The sequence below is a fragment of the Pteropus alecto genome, unplaced genomic scaffold, assembly GCF_000325575.1.
Source record: "Pteropus alecto unplaced genomic scaffold, ASM32557v1 scaffold95, whole genome shotgun sequence".
NCBI classification, from domain to species: Eukaryota; Metazoa; Chordata; class Mammalia; order Chiroptera; family Pteropodidae; genus Pteropus; species Pteropus alecto.
In genome coordinates, this window is record NW_006441071.1 from 4,495,866 (window position 1) to 4,522,518 (window position 26,653).

A 26,653-nucleotide genomic window follows, 5' to 3' on the forward strand; every position below is an offset into this window, starting at 1 on the left:
TCCAGATTTAAACATCATTTATGCCTACTTGAAAGTTAGGAGTTTCTTTTGGTGGAGACCTGTGTAACTGGTGCACGATACATTGGCAAATTCTGGGAGTAGCTTGGTTGGCCGTTCCACTCTAGATTTCACCAGAAACGATAATAGATATCTGACCCTTTGTAATGTTGGTGGAAAAGTTAATCTTAAGGATAATATTCTCAATAAATGATAAAACAAGTATGTCAGTAGCAGTATTATTTTAACCAACAATCTTCATCCACTAAAGTGAATTGATTGGCACCGCACATGGATTAATGTTTCCATTACAGTTCCTTTTCTGGAATTTTCTGTTTTGAGAATGTAAAATGAAAATGAATAAAAGTAAAAAGACCCTTACATACTAATGTAAGACCTATAAGGAATGCAGTTTAAAAATTAAGCATTTATTTTTACTTCTGAAATTTAGAGGAATTGAGTAAATTGTGAATTTCCAATAGAATTTTAAATCAATTCAATTTAGCATCCTTGGAAACAAAAATTTAAGCAATGACATAAAGCAGCTGTGGAGGGACCGCTTAGTTCTTTATATTGATCCTCTAGTGTACTGATTGAATCAGTGGGTAAGAACATAGCTAGACATACCAGAAACAGGTGCTTGTGTACAAACCAAATTGGCTGTGTGGCATTTAAGTCCATAAAACATTTCACTGGCAAGTCTTTTAAACACAGGCTTATAGGCTTCTAGGCTTCATCAGTTTTTTGATTTATGTGGTAAATGTCTGTTCTTACCCATCTAGGGAATGTGGAATTCAGGTGAATTTAAATATAACCTGGAAGAAAGTGAAATTTAAATAATACATTTAAAAGTGAACCATTTTATAGCATTTCTATAAGTCTTAAACAGAAATACAGAATTAAATTTTTCACCAAAAAAGTTTCCCAGAAAACATTTTAGTATACATAAGCTACAATACTCCCTGATGCTCTCTAGACCTTGAAATTTTATAGTTGTGCTTTGGCCCAGAATAAGACAAGACAATAAATAGGATCACCATAGTAAGGGAGCCAAAGAATGAAGAGCTGGGCCAGAAAAACTTTAGTGGTGTTTTTTGTTTTTGTTGTTTTTGCATTTAGAATACTGGATATAATTGCCCAAGAATAAGTGAGCCAGAGCTAGCTAGCAATTCATAGGATCTTGATTTCCCATATCTCCCTGGTTATATTTTGATTTACAAAAAGTCAAGAAATGAAGCTTCATTTAAATGTTACTTCTGTAAAGATGAGTATATTTCCAAGATCTTCTTACATTCATTATGCAGTGAGTCTCACTAAAATGTTTAGTGCCTCATTTCTACCAAAACGTAAGAGCCCACTATGAGATTAAATTACATAATAGCTATTAATATTTATTAAATCTACTTTTCTTGGACTCATTTTTATTAGATATTTGAAAGATCTTTACCTTGGAAGCCTCATGGTACATGGTGTAGCTCACATTCTTCAAAGAATTTTCAAAACACTTCCAGTGCTTGATGTATCAGTAACTGAATTTTGCTAATAATCATTAGCAAAAATCATTCTGGACACAAGGAATAGGCAAGCCAAAGACTGGGAGAAAATCAGAATACATGTACCTGACAAACGATTTGTATTCAGACTATAAAAGCACTCTACAACTCAGATAAACAACATACTTAAAAATGGGCTAAAAGCACTACATAAAGATTATACTTCAAAATAATATATTTCTAATCATTTAAATACAATCAAGTTACTTTGTAAGAAAATGTGTGATTTGAATTGGGGGGGGGGGTTAGATAACTTTAGTTGGTTGTTTCAGGTTGACCCTGGTCCTCTGGCATTGGAAATAAAGTAACCATCCAAGAGGACAGTTATTTCACTTTTTGTTGCTGGTTATTAATTAAAGGTTCCAGGATCAACATAAGGATAAGCAAGGAATTCCCCCAGTTTGTTGCCTTCTGAATCATAGTGGAGCATTCGGAAGCAAACATCACAAAAGAAACATGGGTCCTCTGGTGCAAAACTGTCATTGTTCGTCACCCATCTGTAGTTCAAAAAAAAAAAAAAGGTGTACATCATTACAATTAACTTTCTCAAACTTTAACATGCTGAAAGTTGTAAACATTTACACTATTGCCTTCTCATTCTAATGTTATAATCCTTTGTATGGTTAAAGGTATATTATATGTATATAATACACACAGATATATCACTCAATTCAAGGCAAAAGGGCAACTAACAAACACTGCAGAATGCTGTTTCTTTGAAAGACTTCTCCTTAAAGGTAAGTAGATTATAAACCTATACTTGAAAGCATCATACACTTGCCATGGCATAGCTACCCTCCAACTACTTCAATATGAACAATCATTTTCTTCTAAAAGGCCATCTTGAGAAACCATAATAAATTAGATGCTATAGACCGGATAAACTTTTTGCTTAATTTATCTAACTGGTAAATTAGTACTGGTTAATTTGAAAACTCCAGCTGTTTTACTTAGCATTCAGGATAAAATGTTAGAGTATATACTAATGAGAAATACGGGCAACATTATACAACTGAGATTTTGTTTTTTTGACCTGAGATGTTTGGTCACAGATGAAAATAACATTTTCCAGTTTATCTGAATTCTGCATCTCATGGAATGTTTTAACATTCTCTGATTTCCATTTTGATTTGATAACTGATTTATGTTTTCCTACTCATTAAGAAAATATATTGTGGGGAACCCAAAACAAACTGATGAGACTAAATTCTTCCCTTTTCCTCTGAATAGTTTTTTGACTCTGATCTGCAGTTAAACACAATCTAAACATGCAGAATCGCAAAGAAAAATTTTATAAAACCATATTTTGACCATTATATGTGAGATGCTGTGTTTTTTCTTTGAGAACTTGTAGATGAAGCTGATTTTGTAAACTAGACAAGAGGCAGAAAGAATGTGTGGCTCCCTGATGACACAGCATTGTAACCAGCCTAAAGTCTGACCTATACCTAGACTTCCACTATACGTGATGATTCATTTCCTTATTGTTTAAAAATAAGGTTGTAATGTACTGAACTAATGATCTGCAGCACTTCTCTACTAGATAAAACTCCACATATTGTTTATACCCCAAAGTATAAGTCCTCATGTTCAAAATAGAAAAGAAACGAAATGCCAAAAACAAATACCTCTCAAAAAAATACAGGTATCACCTACCTGGCTGTGTACATTTTACAAACAAAACATTTTCTGGTCCATAGCCAGTGCTTCTTGATAAGAAGGGGGTAAAGTGTCCTATCCAAGCAGTCATCACGATGCACAAGTCTTTTGTACATGAGAAAATAAAAATATTAAAGTGTAAATTTTTGTGATATGTAAATCAAATATATCTGTACCTCGACATTAACACAGTAGGCATATTTTTCAATTTTTTTCTTAAAAAAGATTTAGGTATAAACTGACTTGTTACAACAGGTTTGATAAAACTTGTGTTCCACAAAACCACCCCAAAAAACATTTTGGACCAAACAATGTTTTCTTTCCTATGAAACATTCCAAATCTCTTCATGGTGATGCGTACCATTACTAAGGGAGACATTGTATATGACATTTCTTGAATGTATTCCGGCAGAGAATCCTTGCTTTTTACTCCTTAGTACCTTTTTATGGAACAAAGTTTGAGTAACTTATTTATCCTATTTTATCTAGCTATTCTACCTAGATTAATGGGTTATGTGTTACAACATGGCTCTTGTTTACTGTCTCCTTAATTAAAATCCATATCTGGCTCCTGGTATAATGTGAATTGGTAGGACTTTAGTTTTAGGTGTCAAAATTAAGAATTTCAAGTGAAAGTCAATCTCCACTATGCCACTGATCAGCTGAGTGGGTTTAGGTAAATCCTTTAACCATGTTGGACCTCAGATTCTTCTGAAAAATGAAGGGACTGCACAAGAGTACTCTAAAGGTCCCTCACAGTTCTAAAATTTGATTCTTTTTTCTGTAAGGAGGGGTAGCAGTATATCAACATCAGAAAATGATTAATACATTTTTAACAGTTTACCAACTATTAAAATGGCACTGAATGAAATCCACCTGTGAGAAAAATGACCTGCGAGAGAAAAATGACTTGTAGTCTAAATTACAAGTTTCCTTGTGTTTAAGGAATGACTAAAGTAAAATCAGAAAAGTGGATTGTCTTCTATCTTACACTTATTATTCTGAGACACATTCCCCCTCATCTGAGTGGAAGAGCAAGCTTAGTAACATTTAAAGAACACATAATCAAAAAAATAAATATATAATTTTGAAAGTCATATAAATCTATACGGTTTATGAGCTCTCCTGGCTCTTGCTTCAGAAATTCTCCCATGGGGCAACTGATTTACATTCTTAACTATTTCTTTTTAATTTAGCTCCTCAACATCCCTCTGTAGAACTACTATAACTTTGGTTACATATTTAATGTTTGAATTATGAGGAGTTAGAATTATTACCACGTAAGCCACATAATTGACTATAGGTTTCTTTTACTGTGTAGCATTTTGTTTTCTAGCTAATTCTCTCATGTTTGCATTTGCTTAGCTTTCAATGTACCCATTACTAATTCAGTTCCCTGTTTTCTGACAGAAAAGTAAAAGTACTCTCTATATGGTATGCACCAACAGGAGGAGGTCTTGCAGCTCTAGATACCCTTTCCAAGTCCTCCGTCCTGCTCCAGTCTCTGGACTAAGTTGTTCTCCAGGTCTATTATACAGCCATCGTTCTGGGATTTCCCTTTCCCATCATTCTGAGAGTTCCTTTTATGTCTTATATCTATTCTGATTTGCATTCCATATTTTTCTTTTTCAAGGTTTAGTCTTTGTGTGAAGTACTTCCTCTTCTTGAGTAGCTTCCTGAGTTATCAGTGCATGGGAGGTAAATTTTTGGAGACTGGTCACTAAAACCCCCAAAAAGAAGCAGGGACTTTCTGAAAGCATTAGTTTCTATTACTGGTATAATAAATACATGGGTATATAATTGCTGCCTCTACCCCATCCCCCCCAAAAAAACTTAAAAATGGTCTCTCAAAAGAAATCAAACCAGGGATAGAGCAGGGCTTATTCCTATATATTAGTCCTTCATAATCTGAGATTTCCTAAATAAGGAAATGAATAGTCTTTTTCATGAGGAAGAAAGAAGATACCAGCTACACAAAATTTATAACTTTTCTTAAAATCCCATTTTAGACTACCTTAGTCCTTTCTACTTTAAATCTTTATCAAAGCATTAAGACTTCACATTTGTCAAATGTTAAAATTACTCTTCTCTTCTCCCAGTTCCCTTTTATCTCCTTAAAAATTTTGGCAAAAGAAAAGAAACCTAGAAATATTGCTGCAAATTTGCAGAGGGCCTATATGATATACAGAGTGGATGACTGTTACCTGAATAATAGCTAATATACAAATGGTGATACTTTAAAAAGTATTTATAGATTTTAATGCTTTAATAAACAGTATTTATTATAGGTTTTCCAAAAAATAAACAATAAAGGATGAGAAGCTGGTGATTGCACAGAAAGCATTTAGTTTTGCTGTTCTCAAGCCAAGCTGCAGGGATACTTATTTTTATTCTTTTAATTTAAAATTTAAAAAAGACCTACTTGTGCTTTCATACTGTGAAATAAGGAAAAGGAAAACAGAATAAAATGTTCTGAGCGCTGTCACTTACCTTATGTCGGTAATGACAACAACATGTTCACAGTCTCCCTGGTGACAGTACAAGTAGGGAAAACCCAGTTTAATATACAAGTCATTGAATGTGAAATCTTCCATTTTAGCAGTCTGAAACTTTCCATAGCCTCTATCATGGGACTCTGACCACTCAATGATAGTTCTGAGGAGAGAAAAAGGCAAGGAGGGATATATCACTGCTCCACAAAAAACTAAAAATGACAGAAAACAGTTTGTGATTGCAGAATTTCACAAAACCTGGCTCTCCCAATTAACTGGGCAGTTGCCATCTTGATGAAAATCTTACTGGTTGGTACATGTTGGAATTAGGAATTCTAAATTTCTATTCATCAGAGCAGTTCTCAAAATATGGTTCTTGAGACTCCACAGGGGTTTGTGAGGTCAAAATTATTTTTACAATAATCCTAAAATGTCATTTGCCCTTTCAGCTCTATTCTCTCACAAACGACTAGTTTTCTGGAGGCTATGTGACATGTGTTATCACTTTAGATTAAATGGAAAATGTAGAACAATGCCATTCTTTTGTTTTGCTTTGGAAAACAGTTATTTTTCATAAAAATGTTATTAATGTTAGCATGTAATGGGATTATTTAAATTTGTTAATGTTTAAAATATTTCTTAGTTTCAATTGCTAATATGGTAAATATTGATAGCTATTACATAAACAAAAGCTTTGGAGTCCAATTATTTGCAGTATAAAGGAGTGCTAAGACTGACAAGTTTGAGAACTGCCACATTAGAATAGATACAAATGGCTGTAATAAAAGAGAATTTATTAAACATTCAGAAAAAAATATATATATACATACTCTAGCTTCTAGGACACTGATAAGAAAAGTATGGTCTAATTAACATGATATTAGATATAGACTTAAGCAACCATATATATCACCTAGGGCAAATAGCAGTATACACTGGACAAGCAGAAAAACAAAGATTAATTTATTGTTATCACCTAATAATTAGAACAGATATTAAAATATTTAAGTGAGATTTCACTGTTTTTTAGATGTATCTAAGGCCTAATACAAGATTTACTCTAATTTCTAAAATAGTAGATAATACATTTAAAAAACAATTCTAGACAGCTGGCAAAGATCTTAAAATGATCTATGTATGTTTTTGGTAGGAAATTTTTCTTGGAGTAAAAAAGTTTTGATTAACTTACTAGTACCCAGACTAACAAGATGAAATAACTTTGAAAATATTTTTTTAATTGAGAGAATTTTTGACCCCAATCAAAAAAAACCTAGCAAAGTAATTCCTTGGCAAAGATCTTTAAGAGACCAATAATAGGATTTGTAAAGATAACACCATTTTGAGAACCAGAACTAGGAAAGACTTTGAAAAGATTTTTGGAAACTATACCTGCTCAAATCTCTGCACTCAGGGTATCTTTTATCATTGTAAAATGTTCCTTCAAAATAAAAGAAGGCTGATTTGTATAGATCCTACGAGAAAACAGATAGTATTGAAAGTCTACTATTAACAATTATGATATTGCTCTAAGAATTCAAAATTGGTATGTCATAAAAACACACTAATCTGTTTAACAGTAACTTCCGAATATGCTCAGCTCATTAATAACTGAACAGTGATATCTTTGGTGTTTCCCCAGTGATGATAACAATGATTGTGGAGTTATGTTTATCTGTCGTTTAAAAAATATTTTCAATGAAGTATCACAGCACTTACACAACTTGTCTGAACCCTTAGGTTTCTTAACTTTCAGTCTACCAGACTTTCTATCAGAGCGGTGTCTCTTAACCCTAACTGCATAACAGAATCACAAAAACATCAAAGACCAAGTCTCACTTCAGATACATTAAAAAATGAAAGTCTGTGAGGATGTGGCCCAGGTACCAGTGTTTTCCCAAGCTCCCCAGGAGATTAAAATGTACAAGCAGCATTGAGAACCACTGTTAGACTTGTCTTTTGCTGTAGGCTTAGACTCCGGGGTGAGGGTAAGAAGACCTGTGTTCCTTTTTCCTTAATCTATACCTCCTCCTCAGACCTCAGTTTCCGCACCTGTAAAAGCAGAGTAATATCCAGCATTCTATCTTACAGGATTGTGATGAGAATCAAAAGCAGGTTATGAACTATAAAAGATATATAAACTTCAGGTATTAAAGCAATTTTACCTTAAGATAACCTAATTTCTCTGCTGCTTCTTTAAATTCTATTTTTCTTTCTTATCTTCATTCCCCTGTTTACAGATCATCTGGTGTTGGTGTCAGACACCCTTATTAGATTCTTTCTCCTTGGACCACTCGCTACATCTCCCTGACTCTCTGTTTCATGTAAAATATGAGTAAAGTATTACCTTTTCCCTAGGTGGCCTCAGAGGTAAAAGGATATAATGTACTATATAATGCCATGTCTAGCTGCTGTTAACACAAAATCTGCCACTTAATATACATCTAAACTCTCAAAGAAGTAAGCTAGGATCCAAAGTAAAGGTTCTGAAAAAATGACTATTGCCTTATTTTGGAAAAAAAACAAAGTTTAGTGTATATAAAATTTTGTTCATTACAAAATGTTCCTATAGAACTTCAAGTGATTTAGGTACATAAGGGCTCAGAGTCATCACTGCAAAACTTAGTGCCTGTTCACCAAGTAAATAAAAGGGTCGAGAAAGAGGTCTCAAGCCAGGTATAATGCCAATATGGCAAAAAAAGAACATGGGGCTTTGAAAGCTAGTTGACAAGCGTCTGAATTCAGCCTCCACCGGTGCTTACTGAACATGGGCAACTCATGACAATGCTCTGACCCGTCTTTTTCTTACCTGTAAAATGGTGATAATTCTTTCTAAAGATAGTATATTATACATCTAGCATATGGTAAGTACTCAATAATCAGAGGATATTATTTTACTAGATGGAAGAAGCAGAAACAATAACAGATGTGTAAACATTTTAAAATAAGACATTGGGTCATCTAGCCCCCTGCTTAGAAATTTGCTGAAGGCATCAGTACTGATGTACAAGCAATAAACCAACCAAGGCTGGTTAAAAACACCTCCCAGAGTTCCTGAAACTAAAGCTGATTTCTAGATCTGACACAAAATCACTGTGAGTACTGATGACAGTTGGAATGAAAAAGATGAATTCAGATTTTTCTTATTAAATTGATCTTATAATTTTTACAGTGACACCTTTTGCTGGTAGGGTTGAAAAACGAGAAGACTGCTTCTCCTTTAAAAGAAGAATCACTTATTTTCTGGTCTGCATACAGCCTTGAATATATCCACTTGTTTCTCTTTAATATTTATCTCCAAGAGCATCAACATGGCAAACCTGAAGAACCCAAATATCTTGAAACCATTTCAACCTAACTCAAAAACTATGTAAGTGAAATTTATGTGAGTCATGATGCTGGTCTCATGCCAGTCATCAAGAAGGCCAGAATATCGCCAGCCTTAGGGGGGCACAGAGAGACATACAAATAATAATAGCATATTATTATAAGCACTCTAATGGACAAATGAAATGGTGCCAGAGTGGCAAAGACAGGACAGTCAGGAAAAATTTTATATAACAAATGAGTTTTCAGCTGGGTTTGAAAACTCCCAGATGGATGGAGGGAGGGTAAGGGCTTCCTACCATGTTCAAACACTCAGAGGCACAAAAAAGTATGGTATGCTTAAGATAAACACATTCATTGTTGAAGCACAGGGTATCTAAGTAGGGAGTGAACAGTATGGAAAGTTAATATTGGAATTATCATTACAAAAGGCCTTATATGTCAGCCTAAGAAGTCGGATTATAGGCAATACAGACCCACTGAGATTTTTAGATCAGAGAATGACAGGATCAATTTCTTTTTAAATATTTTATTTTTTAAAGAACAGTTTTAGGTTTACAACAAAATTGAGAGGTAGGTACAGAGACTTCCCATATACTCCCTGCCCCTACACATGCACAGACTCTCTCCATTATCAACATCATTCACCAGAATAGTACATTTGTTACCAAGGATGAACGCGCAATGACCCATCATTATAATCACCCAACGTCCACAGGATTCACTCTGGGTGTTTGATTTGATTTTGAAAGGCAGCTTGAGTACCATATATAGGAAGGTCTAAAGATGGGAAGACCCGTTAGGAAGTCCTAAATAAAATATATGGCAATGGAAAAAAGGAGTCTGGAGCTATCATGGCAGAATAAACAGGAATGAAAAGGGAGTTTCAGCTGAAGAAAAAAGGAGACGGTAAAATAATGAGTTTAATTTTAATTTAAACATTGAGCTTGAGTTATCTGTGGTTCATTCATTTAGTTAACAACTATTTGGGCACTTCCTTTGTGCCACACATCATCAGAGGAATAAAGATATATATATCACTGAACAAATCAAAGTCCCTACCCTGATAGAGTTTATATTCAAGTTAAGGAAGACATACAAATACATGATGTGGGTAGTGATGAGAACAATTAAGAAAAATACAGCATGACAGGGGAAGAGAATACTAATCTGGATGCTGTAGGAAAAGACCTCTCTGTCAAGGTGACATCTGAGACCAGGAAGAAACAAAGGAGTGAGCATCTAAACATCTAGGTGAAAACATTCTAGGCTGAAGGAATAGAAGATACAAAGGCTCTGGGCAGGAGGAGCCTGCTTGGTATATGTAAGAAACAACAAGAATGACAGTGTGGTTCTATAGCTATGACTATCTGAACGAGACCACCCAGAGAGAATACACAGAGGAGAGGTCTGAGGATGGACTCATGTGGCTTAATAACATTTATAAGTCAGGAAGATGAGAAACATCCAGCAAAGGAATTAAAACTCAATTTTCTTCAGACAGGGAGAAAATCAGGTGGGAGTAATACCCTAAAAGCCAAGTAAAGAAAATGTTTCAAAGAAGAAGGAATGTTTGTTTGTGTCACGTAATGATGAGAAATCGATTAGGTGAGAACTAAGAGTCTATGGTGGCATCAATAAAAGTGATTTTGGTGGAATGGTGGGGAACGAAAAGGAGTTCAAGACAAAATGGGAGGAGAAAAAGAGAAACAATGAATTTAGATTCTATTATTAACTCATTAATTCGAGTCAGTTTGCTGAGAAGGAAGCAGAAAATTGAGATGGTAGCTAGAGGAAGACACACTGTCAAGAAGAGGTTTTAGGGTGGGAGATATTATAATACATCTGTTTTCTGATAGGAGAGCCAACTGAATGGGGAAAAAACGCTGATAATACAGAGGCAACAGGGAATAATTACAAGAATAAAGTCCTTGGTTATGCAGTCAAGGATGGAATCCAGTGGACTTATAGACTGGCCTCAGATAGCAGCCCATTTATTCCATACATTGTTAACAGGTGGAAAAGGCAGGGTGCATGGGCAGATGGGTAAATGTGGGCGAGAGATGATGGACAATTCTTTTCCGATAACTTTATTTTCTCAGTGATGTAAATAGCAAGGTTTCCAACTGATGGTAAGCCAGGAGGAAAAGATGCTGACAGTTTTATAAGGAATAAAACAGTTGCCTTGAAAAGTGGCAGAGTGAATCAACTACAGAAATGCAGTAAAAATGCCAGGCAGCACTGAGGCTAAGTGGAAATGTCCAGTAGGCACTTAAAATAATGGTCTGGAAATCAAGAGAGATGTGGCTACAGAGAGATTAACAACAACTGGAGTATGCTTAAAACTATGAAAATTCAGGGAAAGATCGGGGTAAGAATTTAGAATAAGAACAACTAAGATGAAACGAAGCTATAACATTTAAGTGGCAGGTTGCACAGGAACCAGCAAAAATAGAGACTGTGATGGTTCTCGTCCAAACTCTATGTCCATTCTAGCTGATCCGAATATCTTTTTATTGATCTACAAGAGATGCTGCCTCTCTTAAGTGGGCCAGTCAATCTGAGGTCGTCTTCTAGAGTTGAACTAGGTAACAGAGTTAGTTCGAGCTTACCCTATGATAAAATTCAGAAGGATCAAGGCCCTACTACTTTACTGAAAACCTCATGGGTGGCTAAATCTACCATTTTTCTCTTTCTGTCCTTATCCAATGGGTATGTAGGGTTTTCTCTGTCCTTTTGAGAGTACCAGCAACGACCAACATCAGATGCTATGTCCCTGTTTGGTACTGGTCACTGGACTGACAGGTCCTTCTATGTGTAGTGGGACTCTCGGATAGACTCCAACCCTTTATTGAGGGCGGTTAGGACCATCAAACTCATATAGAGTTTGAAAGAGGAGAGAGTTTGAACAGCAAATTCAAATGCTACAGTGAGGTTAAGCTGTATGAATATGAGAAAGAGATCAATTGGTTAAACAATTTGGTGGTCACTATGACCTTAGAAGGAAAAATGTACATAGACTGGTTGAGAAATGAACATGAGATAAGGAAATCAAAACTGACTATAGCCTAATCTTTGAAAAGGTCTTGATGACAAAGATCAAGGAAGAGACAGGCTTGAGGGAATGGTTAGAAGAAAAAAGTATTTACTGGAATATTTATGATTCTGCTAGAGTCATCATTACTTCCTTAGCTTATTATTATTATTTCTACTTGCTTTATGGGGGTAAAAAAAATATCACCTTACTTTGCTGATGTGCTCAGGGGCTTGGTCAGGAGTGCTGCTGAATTCCCCACCAATCTGGAGGTCACTGACACAGCAAATTGAATCCCTTAGTTCCGTGAGTTTTTGACTGCCCAATACCAGTATTGTCTGGTATGGTTTGTGTTCTTTGTGCTAAAAGTCAAACAGTAAATAAGTGTCCACTTAGAAACAAGCAATTAAATATAAATCCTGTCATGATCACATCCAAATTGAGTTACTGATTTTCTTAATTTAAGTTAGGCCCATAACTTAACATAACATAACTTTTCTCTGTTTTCTTAAATTCTCTATTTGTCTATCTGGCAACCATTAGTTATATGTCACAGCCTTTATTGGGGTTTCTGCGGGAAAGGCAAGAACTAATGGCCAAAGCTGTTAACATCTCCTCTAGGATTCAGAGCCTATACTCTGAAACTACCTCCTTTAATTCTCACACACCAAGCCAACACTTCCACTATCCTAAATCAAGGGCCAAGTACCAGACAACTACGGACCACTCCTATGCCCCAGAGCCCACTAGAATTATTCAAACTAGCCAACCCTAAACTGTTCATCCTGCCCTGCCTTGCCTTTCCCGCAGAAACGCCAATAAAGGCTGTGACATATGCCTTCCCCTCCCACTTTTCTGCCTCCTGACTGACACTGGCAATTCCTCTTTGACCCTGCTTAGCACGGTGTATCCCCTCTCTCCTCAGGAAATGTAAGTTATGAAAATCTTCAATGGCACTGGCCTCTAAGTGTTGTCACTCAGTCGTTCATAAATAAGAAAACCATGGATACAACTGACACACTTAGAGCTATGGTCTGAATGTTTGTGTCAGCCCAAGATTCACATGCTGCAATCCTAACACCCAAAGCAATGCTGTTAGGAGGTGGGGTCTTTCTTTGGGAGGTGATTAGGTTATGAGGGTAGAGCCCTCATGAATGGGAGTAGTGCTTTTTAAAAAAGAGATCCCACAGAGCTAGCTCCCTAGCCTCTTCTGGCACGTGAGAATTCTTCAACCCAGAAGAGGACCCCCACCTGACCATGCTGGCACCCTAATCTCGGACTTCCAGCCTCCCAAACTGTGAAAAATAAATTTCTGTTGTTTATAAGCCACCTAATCTGGGTTACTTTGTTATTGCAACCAGGATGGACTGAGACACTCGGCAATAGAACTTTTTTAGTTTAAGCTAGTGTACAATCAAGATGCTACTAAAATGATATTAGCATGAAGAGGCTTTGGATTATAACTTCATCTAACAGCACTGTCTTAAAATTTTCTGGAAGTTACCTCATTGTAGTGAAGCAATCTATTTACTACCCGAATGTTACATATAACTCAGATCTTTGAGTAATTAGTACTAACTATATCCCAGATGCTTTATAAAAGCTCAATAATTCACAAGTGCAATTTATGTATAGCAGTATTTCAATGAAATCTTATCAAAGTTTATGACATACCTATTTAGGAAATCAAGAATACACACACTCTGGGCGTGGATAGTTCTTTTTATTAGAGACTCCTAAGGAACTCCTAGATACCCCTGACCTGTTAACTTTCTACATTTTCATCAAAGATGAGCATCTTTAGTTAGTTCAGTAACTTCCCAAGTATTTCTAAAGTGGTGAACCTACCTTTTCACCAGTCACCTACTGGGAAAAAAATATAAAATACCCTCAAGAATTCATATAATTAGAATCATTGTAAATTTCTCTATACTTTCAGCTGCTTCCAGTGCAGAAACCAGGGTATACATTACAAGAATTAAATTGTAATCCTATTTGTCAAGATATTACTTGAAATTTGCCTTATTTATAATATTCTTTATTAAAACAAAACAAAAAACCCAAGAATATAGACAAGATGCCAGATACAATAGCATATGCTTGCATTTATTTTGAACCCTAAGGTATGTAACTCTTCAAATAAATAAACCTTTTGACAAAAATCACTCGTATTATTTGTGAAATCCAAAAGGGTTTACTACTGACCTTATGAAATATAACAGGATACAAAATATTCACAGATAGGATAAGCTCCCCTTCTTCAATCATGTCTGCTGGATTTTCAGGCTTTTTCCCTATGGCATGTGACTCCTGAAGGAAGAAAACAAATTAACAAGAGACATTAAAATCAGGCACTGTGGACTCAGATAAGAGACAGTGTGGAACAATGACATAAACAAGAACTTGAGTCACACAGCCCTGGGTTTGACTCCTAATTCTACTTTAAGAAAAATGTTAAAACCTCTGACAGCTTTGGTTTCATCTACTATAAAAAAACAAAAATACTTATTTTATAGAACTTTTGCTGGGAATGTGTACATAAAGCATCTAGCAAGATGTCTGGTACTAAATGCTTAGCAACTGATGATAAAACAGGAATATCAACTAATGTTGGCATAACAATGGCATTTACAGATATTAGTACTTTTATATACCTCCTCTTCCATTATTATGAAAGCCATTAGACAGATGAAGCTCAGAGGTTCAGATTTACCCAAGGTAAATCAACAAGTTAGGATGCAAATATTGCTCTGTTTGGCTCAAAAACCCTTGCTTTTTACAACACTGTTATATCTTTAATATACCACACTCTCTCTTTTATATGTGCTTCATAACTACAAAATGGGAGCTGCCAGGGAAACTGGTTAAGTAAAGGTGCAAAAGATGTTTTAAAAATAAGTGGGAGTGATGTCATGCAAAATGGTGAGTAGGAAACTCTAGGGACCAGTACCTTCACCACAGCAACCAATAAGATAAGAAAGACTGGAATCAATTATTTTGGATCTCTGGAACTTCTATCAACCAGGGGAATGCTTGGTGATCTATCATAAGTAAGCAGCAGGTGCAAACCAATCACCATTCTCTCATTCCTCAGCTCTGCTGAAGATGTGGAGATAGCAGCCTGTGTTACTGGAAATGACGGCTGAGCCAGGATTGGCAGTAGGGACCTTGCTCTCCAAAATTTGGGGGTTGTGCTTTGGCTGGGCTGGCAATAGCCTAAGGGCCTGGTGTAGACACTTGCCTTGGTTTTGGCTCCCTTGCCAGCAGTGGCTTTCTCTAGCAGCAGCTCTAACAAAATTTACAGAGAAAGGAACCATTTTTCTCATTTGTGGAAGCAACATTTAAGAAAACTTGGTCAGGACACTGGCTGACCACAGAGATAATGAAACAGAAACATCAGTGACTATACACAACAAGGAACATACACACTGGTAAAATAGTTTGGAAAAGTCACAAATAGATAGTTCTAGTCCTCAACAAGTGAAAAACATAGTGTCTAGTTCACAACAAAAACTTATAAAACAAACAAACGGGAAAATATGATCTATTCACAAGAAAAAAAAGAATTTGACAGAAACCACACTTGATGAAGCAGAGGTGTTGAAATTAATAGTCAAAGATCTTAAATCAATGGTCTTAAATGCACTCAACAATGATCTAAAGAACACTTGACAGAAAACTAAAGGAAATCAGGTTTCTCAATAAGATTAACAGCCAATTTCTCACCAGAAACTATGGAGGTAAGGCAGTGGGACTACATATTTTAAGCCATGAAAGGAAAAAATATCAAGAATTCTATACCTGGCAATACTATCCTATAGGAATGAAGAAGGAATTAAGACATTTTCAGATAAACACAAGCTGAGGGAGTTCATTATCAATACATTTACCCTATAAGAAACGCTAAAGGGAATTCTTCATTTGAAATGAAAAGACTAGAGATTAGCTTGAATTAATAAGAAGAAATAAAGAACACTGGTAAAGCGTTATTATTACCTAATGATGTAGGTAAACATGGAAGCCAGCATTACTGCACTTTTGGTTTTAATTTTTTTCCAAAAGCAAATGCATAAAACAATATTTATAAATTTATGTTAACAGACACATAATATATAAAGACATACTCTGTGACAATAACAATATAGAGATAGAAGGAGGGAAATGTATAGGAACAGTGTACGTATCTTTCCAGATATTACTGAAACAGAGTTGGTATTATTCGAATTAGGTTGTTAAAATCTTAAGATGTTCACTGTAACCCCCAATGTAATCACTAAGAATATAAGTAGGGAAGCAAAATAATATACCACAAAAATTCAACTTAATACAAAAAGGGCAATAATGGAGTAACTGAGGAACAAAAATATATATGACATACAAATAACTAAATGGCAGAAGTAAATCGTTATCAGGAATTACTTTAAATGTAAATGGACTAAACGCTCCTATTAAAAAAGCAGAAGACTGCCAGACTGAAAAAAAAGAAACGTGATCTATTTATATACTGTCTACAAGAGACTCACTTTACATATGAAGTCACAAAAAGGTTGAAAGTAAAAGGACAGAAAAAGATATCCCATGCAAATAGTTACCAAAAAAACAGCTGAAGTAGCAATACTTACATCAGGCAAAATAGACTTTAAATCAAAGGCTATAACAAGAGACAAAGAAGAATGCAGCAATTCCACTTCTGGATATGTATCTGAAGAAATTCAGAACACTAATTTGAAAAGACATATGCATCCCTATGTTCACTGCAACATTATTTACAATAGCTAAGATATGGAAGCAACCTAAGTGTCCATTGACAGACTAATGGATAAAGATATGGTACATATATAACATACAACAGGATGCTACTCAGCCATAAAAAAGAATGAAATCTGTGATAACACGAATGGACTTAGAGAGTATTATGCTAAGTGAAGTAAGTCAGACAAAGAAAGACAAATACCATATGATTTCATTTAGATGTAGAATCTAAAAAAAACAAAACAAAATAAATGAACAAACAAAAAAGAAACCAACTCACAGATACAGACAACATTTTGATGGTTGCCAGATGGGAGGAGGGGTTATGGGGATGGGTGAAAAAAGGGAAGGGATTAAGATGTGCAAATTATCAGTTATGAAAACAGTCACGGGGATGTAAAGTACAGCATAGGGAATATAGTCAATAATATTGTAATAACTATGTATCATGTCAGATGGGTATTAGACTTATCAGGGGGATCATTTTATAAATTATATAAATGTCTAATCATTATGTTATACACTTGAAACTAAGATAATATTATATGTCAACTGTAAATAAAAAAAAAAATTATTTAAAAAGAAGAAAACAACAACAACAAAAACCTCCTAACAAAGAAAAGCCCAAGACTAGATTGCTTCACTGGTGAATTCTACCAAACAGCAAAGAAAGTTAGTAACACCAATACTTCTCAAAGTCTTTCAAAAAATCTGAGGAGTTGAGGGAATGGCTCCTAAATCATTCTATGAAGTCAGCTACCCTGATACCAAAGTCAAACAAAGACACTACAAGAAAACTAAAGGCCAATATCCCTTATAATTGCAAATGCCAAAGTCAACAAAATACTCGCAAACTGAATTCAACAGCATATTAAAAGGGTTATATATCACAACCAAGTGGGACTTATCCTCAGGATGCAAGGATAAGTCCAACATATGCAAATTGATCAATGTAATACACACTAAGAGAATGATGGAAATTCATCATCTCAACTGATGAAAGAAAGCATTCAACAAAATCCAATACTTTTTCATGATAAAAACACTTCATAAACTAAGAATAAAAGAGGATGTCCTCAACATGATAAAGGCCATATATAAAAAACCCACAGCTAAAATCATATTCAATGGTGAAAGACTGATAAGGATGTGCATTTTTGCTACTTACATTCAACACGGTACTAGAAACCAGAGCATTCAGGCAAGGGTTGAAAAAAAAAAGGAAAAAAGGAAAAAAGGAAAGAAGACAGAATGAATGAGCAACCAAATTAGAAAGGAAGAGATAACGTTATCTCTGCAGAGACATGACATGCATGTTCTATGTACAAAATCCTAAAGAATCTACCAAAAAAAAAAAAAGACACGTTAGAACTAATAAACAAATTTAGCAAAGCTGCAGGATATAAAACCAACATACAAAAATCAGTTGCATTTCTACACAGTAGCAAAGAACAGTTTTTTGAAATTATATTAACAATTACATTTAAAATAGTACTAAAAGGAATAAAATGCATAGTAATAAATTTAACAAAAGAGATGAAAGACCTGTATACAAAACACTGAATGAAATTAAAGACAACCTTAGTAAATTGAAAGACATCTCTTATTCATGGATTAAAGACTTAATATTAAGGTGATAATACTACATACAAATTCAATGCTATCCCTATCAAAATCTCGATGGCTTTTTTTTTTTTGCAGAAATAGAAAAACCCATCCTAAAATTCATGTGGAATTTCGAGGGATCATGAATCCTCAAAACAATCTTGAAAAAGAACAAAACTGGAAGACTAACATTTCTAAGTTTCAAAAATGACCACAATACTAGAGTAATCAAAACAATGTGGTATCAGCATAAGGACAGACGTATAGACCAATGGAATAGAACTTAGAAATAAACTTTATGTGCAACTGACTTTCGACAAAGGTGCCCAGATCATTCCATAAGGAAAGGCCACTCTTCAGTTAGTGCTAGGAAAACTGGATATTCACATGCAAAAGAATGAAGTCAAACCTTTTACTATATATAAAAATTAACTAAAAATGGAACAAAGGCTTAAACTAAGAGCTACAAGCATAAAACTCTTAAAAGAAAACACAGGAAAATCTTCATGATATTGGATGACAGTTTCTTAAACATGACACCAATTACACAGATAATAAAAGAAAAAAACATAAACTGAACATCTAATTTTAAAACTTTTGTATATCAATAGACACTATCAAGAGTGAAAAGACAATCCATAGAACGGGAGAAAACATTTTAAAATTATATATATGGTAAGGGACTAGTATCCAGAATATATAAAGAACTCTTACAACTCAAAAATAGACAAACACTCCAATTAAAAAATTGGAAAAACTTGGATATTTCTCCAAAGAAGATATACAAATAACCAACAAGCACATGAAAAGATGCCCAACATCACTAATCATTAGGGAAATGCAAATCAAAACCATAATTAGATACCACTTCACACCTACTGGGATGGCTATTATCAAAACCCAGAAAATAGTAAGTACTGACAAGGATGTGGAGAAATTGAACCTTCCTGCATTGCTAGGGGGAATGAAAAATGATGCAGACACTGGAAAACAGTTTGGTGATTCCTCAAAATGTTAAAATAATAATTATCATATGACCAACAAATTCCATTCCTAGGTTTATACTGAAAAGAACTGAAAACAGACTCAGATATTTGTACATTAATGTTCACAGCAGCATTATTTACAATAGCCAAAAAATGGAAAAAATGCAAATATTCATCAACAGATGAGTGGATAAACAAAATGTGGTATATCCATACAATGGAATATTATTCAGGTATAAGAAGGAATGAAGTTTTGATACATGCTAAAGCACAGATGAACCTTGAAAACAGTTTGTTAAGTAAAATAAGCCAGACACAAAAGGACATACATTGCATGATTCCACTTATATGAATTATCTATAACAGGCAAATTCAGAGACAAAAAGTATAGCAGGGCTTACCAGGGGCTGGGGGAAAGAGAATGGGGAGTTATTGTTTAATGAGTATAGAATTTCTGGGATGATTAAAGTTTTGGAAATAGTGATGATGGTTACAAAGCATTGTGAATGTATATGCCACTTAACTAAGCATTTAAAAGTGGTTAAAACAGTAAATTTTGTTATATATTTTAGCACACATACAGACACACACACAAAAATGGGAGAAACAATAGATGTCCTTATATACTATTAAGTGTCCAATAGTGTCTGGCACATAGAAGGTCCTCAAGAATATGTACTGAATAAACCTATCACATCTGCTAACATTTAATTCCACATTACCATCTTGAATTTTTCTGAGGGTTTTACATAAGAGATGATGGATTAAGAAAAAAAAATGTGGTTAAACCAAAATCAGGAGCAGAACAAAAAATACAAATAGGGTGGCTAACAAGCATGAATTTAGCCTAACACAGAGAGCAAGACCAAGCCAAATGAAAAACAAAGGCAGAGATCTAAGAGTAAAATAAGCAATCACTTGAATTCTGAGGATCTTTTTCTCCTACTAGTTCCCAGTCCCAGTGGCATTGCTCTAGTTTCCTTTTAATTAAGCATATCTAATATAAAGTTACCATACAGTCATCACTAACACTCACTTCGTGATAGAGTTTATTGTTTCTTGGCAAAAGGTGAAAACGTTGAGACTCTTACCATTTCGTAAGCAAATGTTTCTTGTCTGCAGACACGATCTATCGTTATGGTTTCTTCCCGATGTTCCAAAAGTTTCTTTCTTACTCTGTTATACATAGAAGAAAAATTAAACTTCATTCTTTACTGGGGCTTCAAAATCATCTGTAATATTTAATTGTTTTATTTTGAACTAATTTTAGACTTAAAGCTGCAAAAATAGTACAAAGAGTTCCCTTACTTGTATCTCTCACCTAGCTTCCCTTATGTTAACCACTTACATGATCACAGAATAATTATCGAGACCAGGAAATAAACATTAATACAGTATTATTAATCATAGACCTTTTTTAAACTTCACAAGTTTTTAAACTGAATGCCTTTTTTCTGTCCTAGGATCCTATGCAGGATGCCCCACTGCATTTCTTATTTCTCCCTTTTCCTCCAGTCTTTTATAGTTCTGCAGTCTCTCCCTGTCTTTTACAATCTTGACACCTTTGAAGAGCTCTAGTTATTTTGTAGAATGTCCTTCAATTTGGGACTGAATGCTGTTTCCTCATGATTGGAGTAAGCCTATACATTTTTGGCAAGAATATCACAAGAATGATGTTGTACTTCTCACTGTTATCACAACATTCATGATATTAATATGTCTTATTACTGGAGTTGTTTACCTTGATTAAGTTCTTGTCTGCCAGGTTCCTATTTCCTTTGTACTTGATAAGTATTTAGGGGAGATACTTTGAAACTATGCAAATCTTGTTTCTCCTTAAATTTTCATCCAGGAATTTTAGCATTCATCAGATTCTGTCTGCAACATTTATTACTGTGATATATATCTAGTAGAGATTCTCAATTTCCCTCATTCTACATTTATTCATTGACATTATGAGGAAGACCTCTTTCCTCTCATTATTTGATCATTGACATTGGCATGAACTCATGTTTATTTTACTCTATAGGATAAAATCTACTATTAACATTAGTTTGTTGCTCTAATTGTTCTAGTTTTGTCCATTAGGAGTTCCTTTAATTTAGCTCCAGTTCTTTCAACAAGCCATCATCTTTTTTTTTTTTTGCCTTTTTTTCCAAAAGCCATTCTTTTTTTTTTTTTTTTTTTTTTTTAGCACATTTCCTTCCTTTCTGGCACCCTAAGATGCTCAAGGCTCATCCTGTATTTCCCTGTCTCGGCCCTGGAATGAACCACTTTTCCTAGGAGCCCTAGTTCCTTTAATGGAGAGAAGTGTTTGGAGAGCAGTATCTGGGCACCAGACAATCTCGTCATTACTACAGTCACTGCTTCTAGGCTTCTCAACAGAAAAAGGTAGGAAACTCATATGTGTACCAACCCACACGTGTACAAATATCTGTATTTTGGTACTTTTCTATCTGTTATATATTTAAAACCATGAGTTAATACTGATACTTCCAACCTCAAACTAAAATCACAGGATTCATTTTAGCTTTTAACCTTTCCTTGTTTATAACTTCTGCCTCCACAGGTGAGAAACTCAACTTCCATTATTTACAATCTATTAACTTATCTGTTTAACTCTAGAAAATAGTTTTAGAATTGCTAACCAACATCCCTGTGAGAAACACTATCTCATGAACAGTTCTTTAGTCTTTAGCCTTACAGCAGTGAATCAAAATATGCTTTTGTACAAAGCTCAGATTAGCTTTTTCCTCCCCCATTTTCTTCAGTGTCATGATGTTATTCATTTGTAACACATTTCACTTGTTAGCCTTGTATTCTATTCTGAGTTCTCCCACCCAATTAGTTAAAACCTAACTGTCCAATTACTTTGGAGGTACGTGAAAGACATGTGAAACATGATAGTTCTAAGATTCAATACACACACACACACACACACACACACACACTCTCTCTCTCTCTCTCTCTCTCTCTCTCTCAGTGAAGTGTCATTCCCTCTCTGTCCCTACTACCCTGTTCCCATTCCCTTCTTACTTTCTATCCCTTTACTACTCCCCAACTCTGCAGGTAACCAATCTCTATAGTTCTGATTTATCCTTTCCATTTCCTTTGTTCAAATCACCAGACACCTATGTATTTTTTTATATTCCTTTCTGTATCAGTCTGAGTTCAATTAGAAAAAAAATTAAAGAGTAATTTGAACGAGAAAGTTTAAACTAAAATATTATGAACTTTAACAAAGGGCTGGAGTAATGAAGGATTGGCAAGTAAAAAGTAGACAACTCTAGAGAAAGAATACAGAAATAAAAATAATAATAAAAAGGAGCACCCTACCCCTTGATCTGAGAAAGAGTGCCCAAGAAGTCTCCTTTTTCTCCCCCCAGGACTGGGAACCAGGCCCTGTTGGAGAGGGCATGTCTGTGACTCACTGAACAACAAAGAAATTGCCATGATGCTTCATCAGTGGATCCTGCTCAAATCTACCCTCAAGGGTTTCAGAAAAAGCTGTTTAGGGAAGTTGTTAAGGAGAGTGGTTTGGCAGGGAAAGCTGCTGGGTGATAGTTGCTAATGACTGACAGGTACTATAGGAGCTGGGCACTAGGGAGGCTATGTGCACTGCAGGACTCAAACAGAAATTCTATACCCATTAAACAATAGCCCTTCATTCTCCGCCCCCTGAGCCCTTGGTAACCTCTGTTCTACTTTCTGTCTCTGTGGATTTGCCTATTACAGATAACTTCATAAAAAAGAAATCATGAAATATTTGTGCTTTTCTGTCTGGCTTATTTTACTTAACATGTTTTCAAGGTTCATCTGCAAGAAGGCCCAGGAGCATTAGGACTATTTGGTCTTTGAATGTTTGAATTCTCCTGTAAAACTATCTGGACCTGGAATTTTTAAGGAATAGTTCCTTAGAAAACTTTATTTTTCTATGAAAATCAGTCTACTTAAGGTTCTAACTCTAACATGGTTAATTTCAGTAGTTTATATTTCCCTAGGAAACTATCTAGTTCACCTAGGTTTTCAAATTTATTTCTGTAGAGCAAGAATTGGCAAACCTTTCCTTAAAGGGCCAAATAGTAAGTGGTAAATATTTTGGGTTGTGAGCTGGATGGTCAGATGGTCTCTTTCACTACTCAACTTACTACTGTAGTACAAAAGCAGCCAAAGCCAATACGTAAAATAATGGATATAGCTGTCTTGATAAACCTTTACGTCAAAACACAGGTGGCCAGTAAGTTATAGTTTGCCAAACCCTGCAATGAAGTCTCTTATATTTTAAAAATGTGTTCCAATGGTTATTTCTCCCTTATTTTGTATGTTTGTGCTTTCTTCCATTTTTTTAAATTAATCTATTTAGCTAATGGTTTGCCTATTTTATAAATTATTTCAAAAAGCCAAGATTTTGATTAATTAGATCCATCCTTTTCCTATTCTCTCCCTCATTAATTCCTGCTTTTATTACTATTATTTCTTTTCTTTATAATTTCTTTTAGTTTACTTTGCTGTTCATTTTTAGTTTTCTGAGCTGGGAATTTAATTCACTTATTTTTATTCTTGTACTTTTAATAGACTGTTAAAATAAATTTTCCTCTAATCATGGCTATAAATGTATTGCTTATAACATGTGTTGTTTTCAATGTCATTATTTCTTTAAAATTCTGTATTTCATTGTGTATTTTCCCTTTTGTCCATGTGTTATTTAATAAATTTTAAAATTTCCAAATGAACAGACTGATTTTTATTTTTGTTAGGGAATTCTAGTTTTATTATGTTGTGATCAGAGAGTGTTGTTTGTAGTATTTCTACTTTATGGAAGTTACTAATGTTTCATTTGTGACCTAATATATAATCAATTTTTATGAATGTGCCACAAAGTCTCCATTATCAGGTTGTAAATTTTATGTGTATATATATCTCCATAAGGATATCAACATATCCTACTATGTTGTTTAGAGCTTTTATTTCCTCACTTTTTTTTTTTTTTTAACGAGTGGTCTGTCTTGTGCTGAAACTGGTAAAGTATCCTACTGTTAGTGTGTTTCTAGTTATATTTCCTTCCATCTTCCATAGTTTTGCTTTATAAAGTTGGCTATTTTATTTTATTTATTCTGTCATTCTAATGAAGCCTGGGTATCTTATTGGGTTTCTTTCTTTTCTTTTTTTAATTATTTGTTTCGTTGGTAGAGTCCTCCAATTGTGTGGTTTTCTTTTCTTTTTCTTTTTTTGTAGAATTCTAAAGTTCCCCCTTTTCATCCTTTAAATGGTATAATGAACAGTGCTTTCTTGGTCAGAGAAATGAGAGGGATGGGCAGACTAATCTAGATGAAATTGCTATTATATTAAAAATAATGTTGCTCACACTTTTGAGATGACAGATACATTTCAGTAGCACCAATGTAGTAACAATTATCTCTCCTATTCCTAGGAATTAAAATCTTCTCTTTAAGTAATCAAAAAATTTTAAAAGTGATGGAGATTAAATTATTTAGCTTGCAATGGATTAAAGAGAGCAGCATGGTAGAGAATCAATCTCTACCAACTGCCTTTTCCCACCTTACATGCACAAAATGAGTGCAATAGCTCCTCTGTTAGACTAGGAAAAGAGTAAGCGGTAGAAATTTATTTTCTGCCATATTAAATGGGTCATGTACTTAGATTTTGTTTTTATTTTTGTGTTTTTAAGTTATTGGTGGGGAGAAGGAAGGTTTAGAGAAAAAACGTGTAGAGATATAGATTTTGGCTTTTGGCATAAGTCTAATTTATTTGTGGCATTGTTAAGATTAATATTAGTCATATTTTAAATATAACAGTTTCAAAGTACATCAAAATAATCCCAGCTGAGGAAAGCTATACTAACTCCTTTTATGTTAGATTATATATATAATTCTACCCACATTTCTTATGGAAGGAAAGACAACCTAGGAGAGCCAGGTGATCTAATAAAACAGCCAGAGGAAGCAAAGTGTAAAGTAGTCTGAAAATTACTATATAACATGGCTTAATAAAATCATTATAAGCCAATTAGTATGTTATTAACTCTAACAAAAAGTCTGCTTTGTTTGGAATTATCATCAGCCAATCTCTAAAAGTCACTTCCTCAGGTTTATGAAAATTTCATTATTTCACTCATTCTACAAACATCTACTGACTCTCCAATTATGTGCCAAGTTCTAGGAAGTGGGGATATAGCAGCAGGTGTGTGACAGATAAAACTTATGGAACTTTTAAGTCTAACTAGGAAGATAGAAAATTAAACAGGTATATTATGAGTTTGATGAGTATTTCAATAGAGAAGTATGGGGGACTACATAAGCTTAAAAGGGGATCTAAATGGATTCCTTAATCTTTCACTAACACTAGAAGGATGACTAGAAGCCAGCAAACTAGAAGGAAAAGGAAGAGTGAGTGTTCTAGACAAAGGCATGGAGTGAGAGCACACTCCCGGAACTAAAAAACACTGTACTGTGGCTGCAGCACTGCAGAGACAGAGCTGAAAGGATCAGTGAAATCCATTCTATAAAAGCCCTGGTGAGCTTCTTAAGAACTCAGGACTTTTGCTTAAGAGCCACTGAAAGGTTTTAAGAGAGAGTAACACAATCAGATACACAGTTTAGAAAAATCCAACTAATCGATCAACAATTAAGAGCACCAATTGGAACTAGGCAGCACAACAGGTTTAAAAGCAATACACCGATGAGTCTGGATTCCCAATGGGCCTTCAAAGACTTTAGAAATGTCAGAAGACTTAGACATTACAAGTGCATCTACTCCCTAAAACAGAGTGTTGTCGCAATGTGGAAAGGAATCTTAGGGTCTCAAAAATGGGGTACGTTTCAGGTGGGTCACATGCATCCTAAATTGTTGAACTTTTATTGTGTTTGCTTTTTAATTCCATTTTCCTAATAAATCATTTTTATCCTATTTTACAAAAGTATGGATGTGTCAAAAATAAAAAAAAAACAAAACACAAAAAACTGGTTTTTTACCATAGACAGTTTGAGAAGCACTGAATATTTAGCTTGCACCTAAAATCTATCTGAGTAGATTAACTGTACCTTTGTAAACACACATTTAAAAATAAACACAAATTTGAATATGGATAGTATATTAGAGGGTATGTATTTACTGCTAATTTTCTTAGGTGTAATACCAATGATTATGTAGCAGAATGACAATTTTAGGAGTATAGGCTGATGTATTTAGGAGTATATTATCATGCTGTCTGCAACTAACTGAACGGTTCAG

At 34.6% G+C, this 26,653-nt stretch overlaps 1 protein-coding gene across 3 annotated transcripts in view; it reads right to left on the minus strand.

The window, feature by feature from the left end:
- Window positions 1-404: 404 nt before the first annotated feature.
- SNAPC3 (small nuclear RNA activating complex polypeptide 3) overlaps window positions 405-26,653 on the minus strand; it is a 27,591-nt gene continuing 1,342 nt past the window's right edge. The window contains exons 3-10 of one of the 3 annotated variants that reach the window (XR_003048339.1): window positions 20,494-20,578; window positions 14,265-14,369; window positions 12,272-12,421; window positions 7,091-7,173; window positions 5,700-5,864; window positions 3,207-3,314; window positions 1,445-2,047; window positions 405-812 (exon numbers count right to left, since the gene is read on the minus strand). Coding sequence is in view for 1 of the 3 variants with exons in the window: in XM_025051451.1 (XP_024907219.1) it covers window positions 1,900-2,047; window positions 3,207-3,314; window positions 5,700-5,864; window positions 7,091-7,173; window positions 12,272-12,421; window positions 14,265-14,369; window positions 20,494-20,578 (844 nt within the window). In the remaining 2 variants the exon portion in view is untranslated. Of the gene's footprint in view, window positions 813-841; window positions 2,048-3,206; window positions 3,315-5,699; window positions 5,865-7,090; window positions 7,174-12,266; window positions 12,422-14,264; window positions 14,370-20,493; window positions 20,579-26,653 lie in introns of those variants that run through there. The other 2 variants (XR_003048340.1, XM_025051451.1) reach the window with 2 other exon arrangements.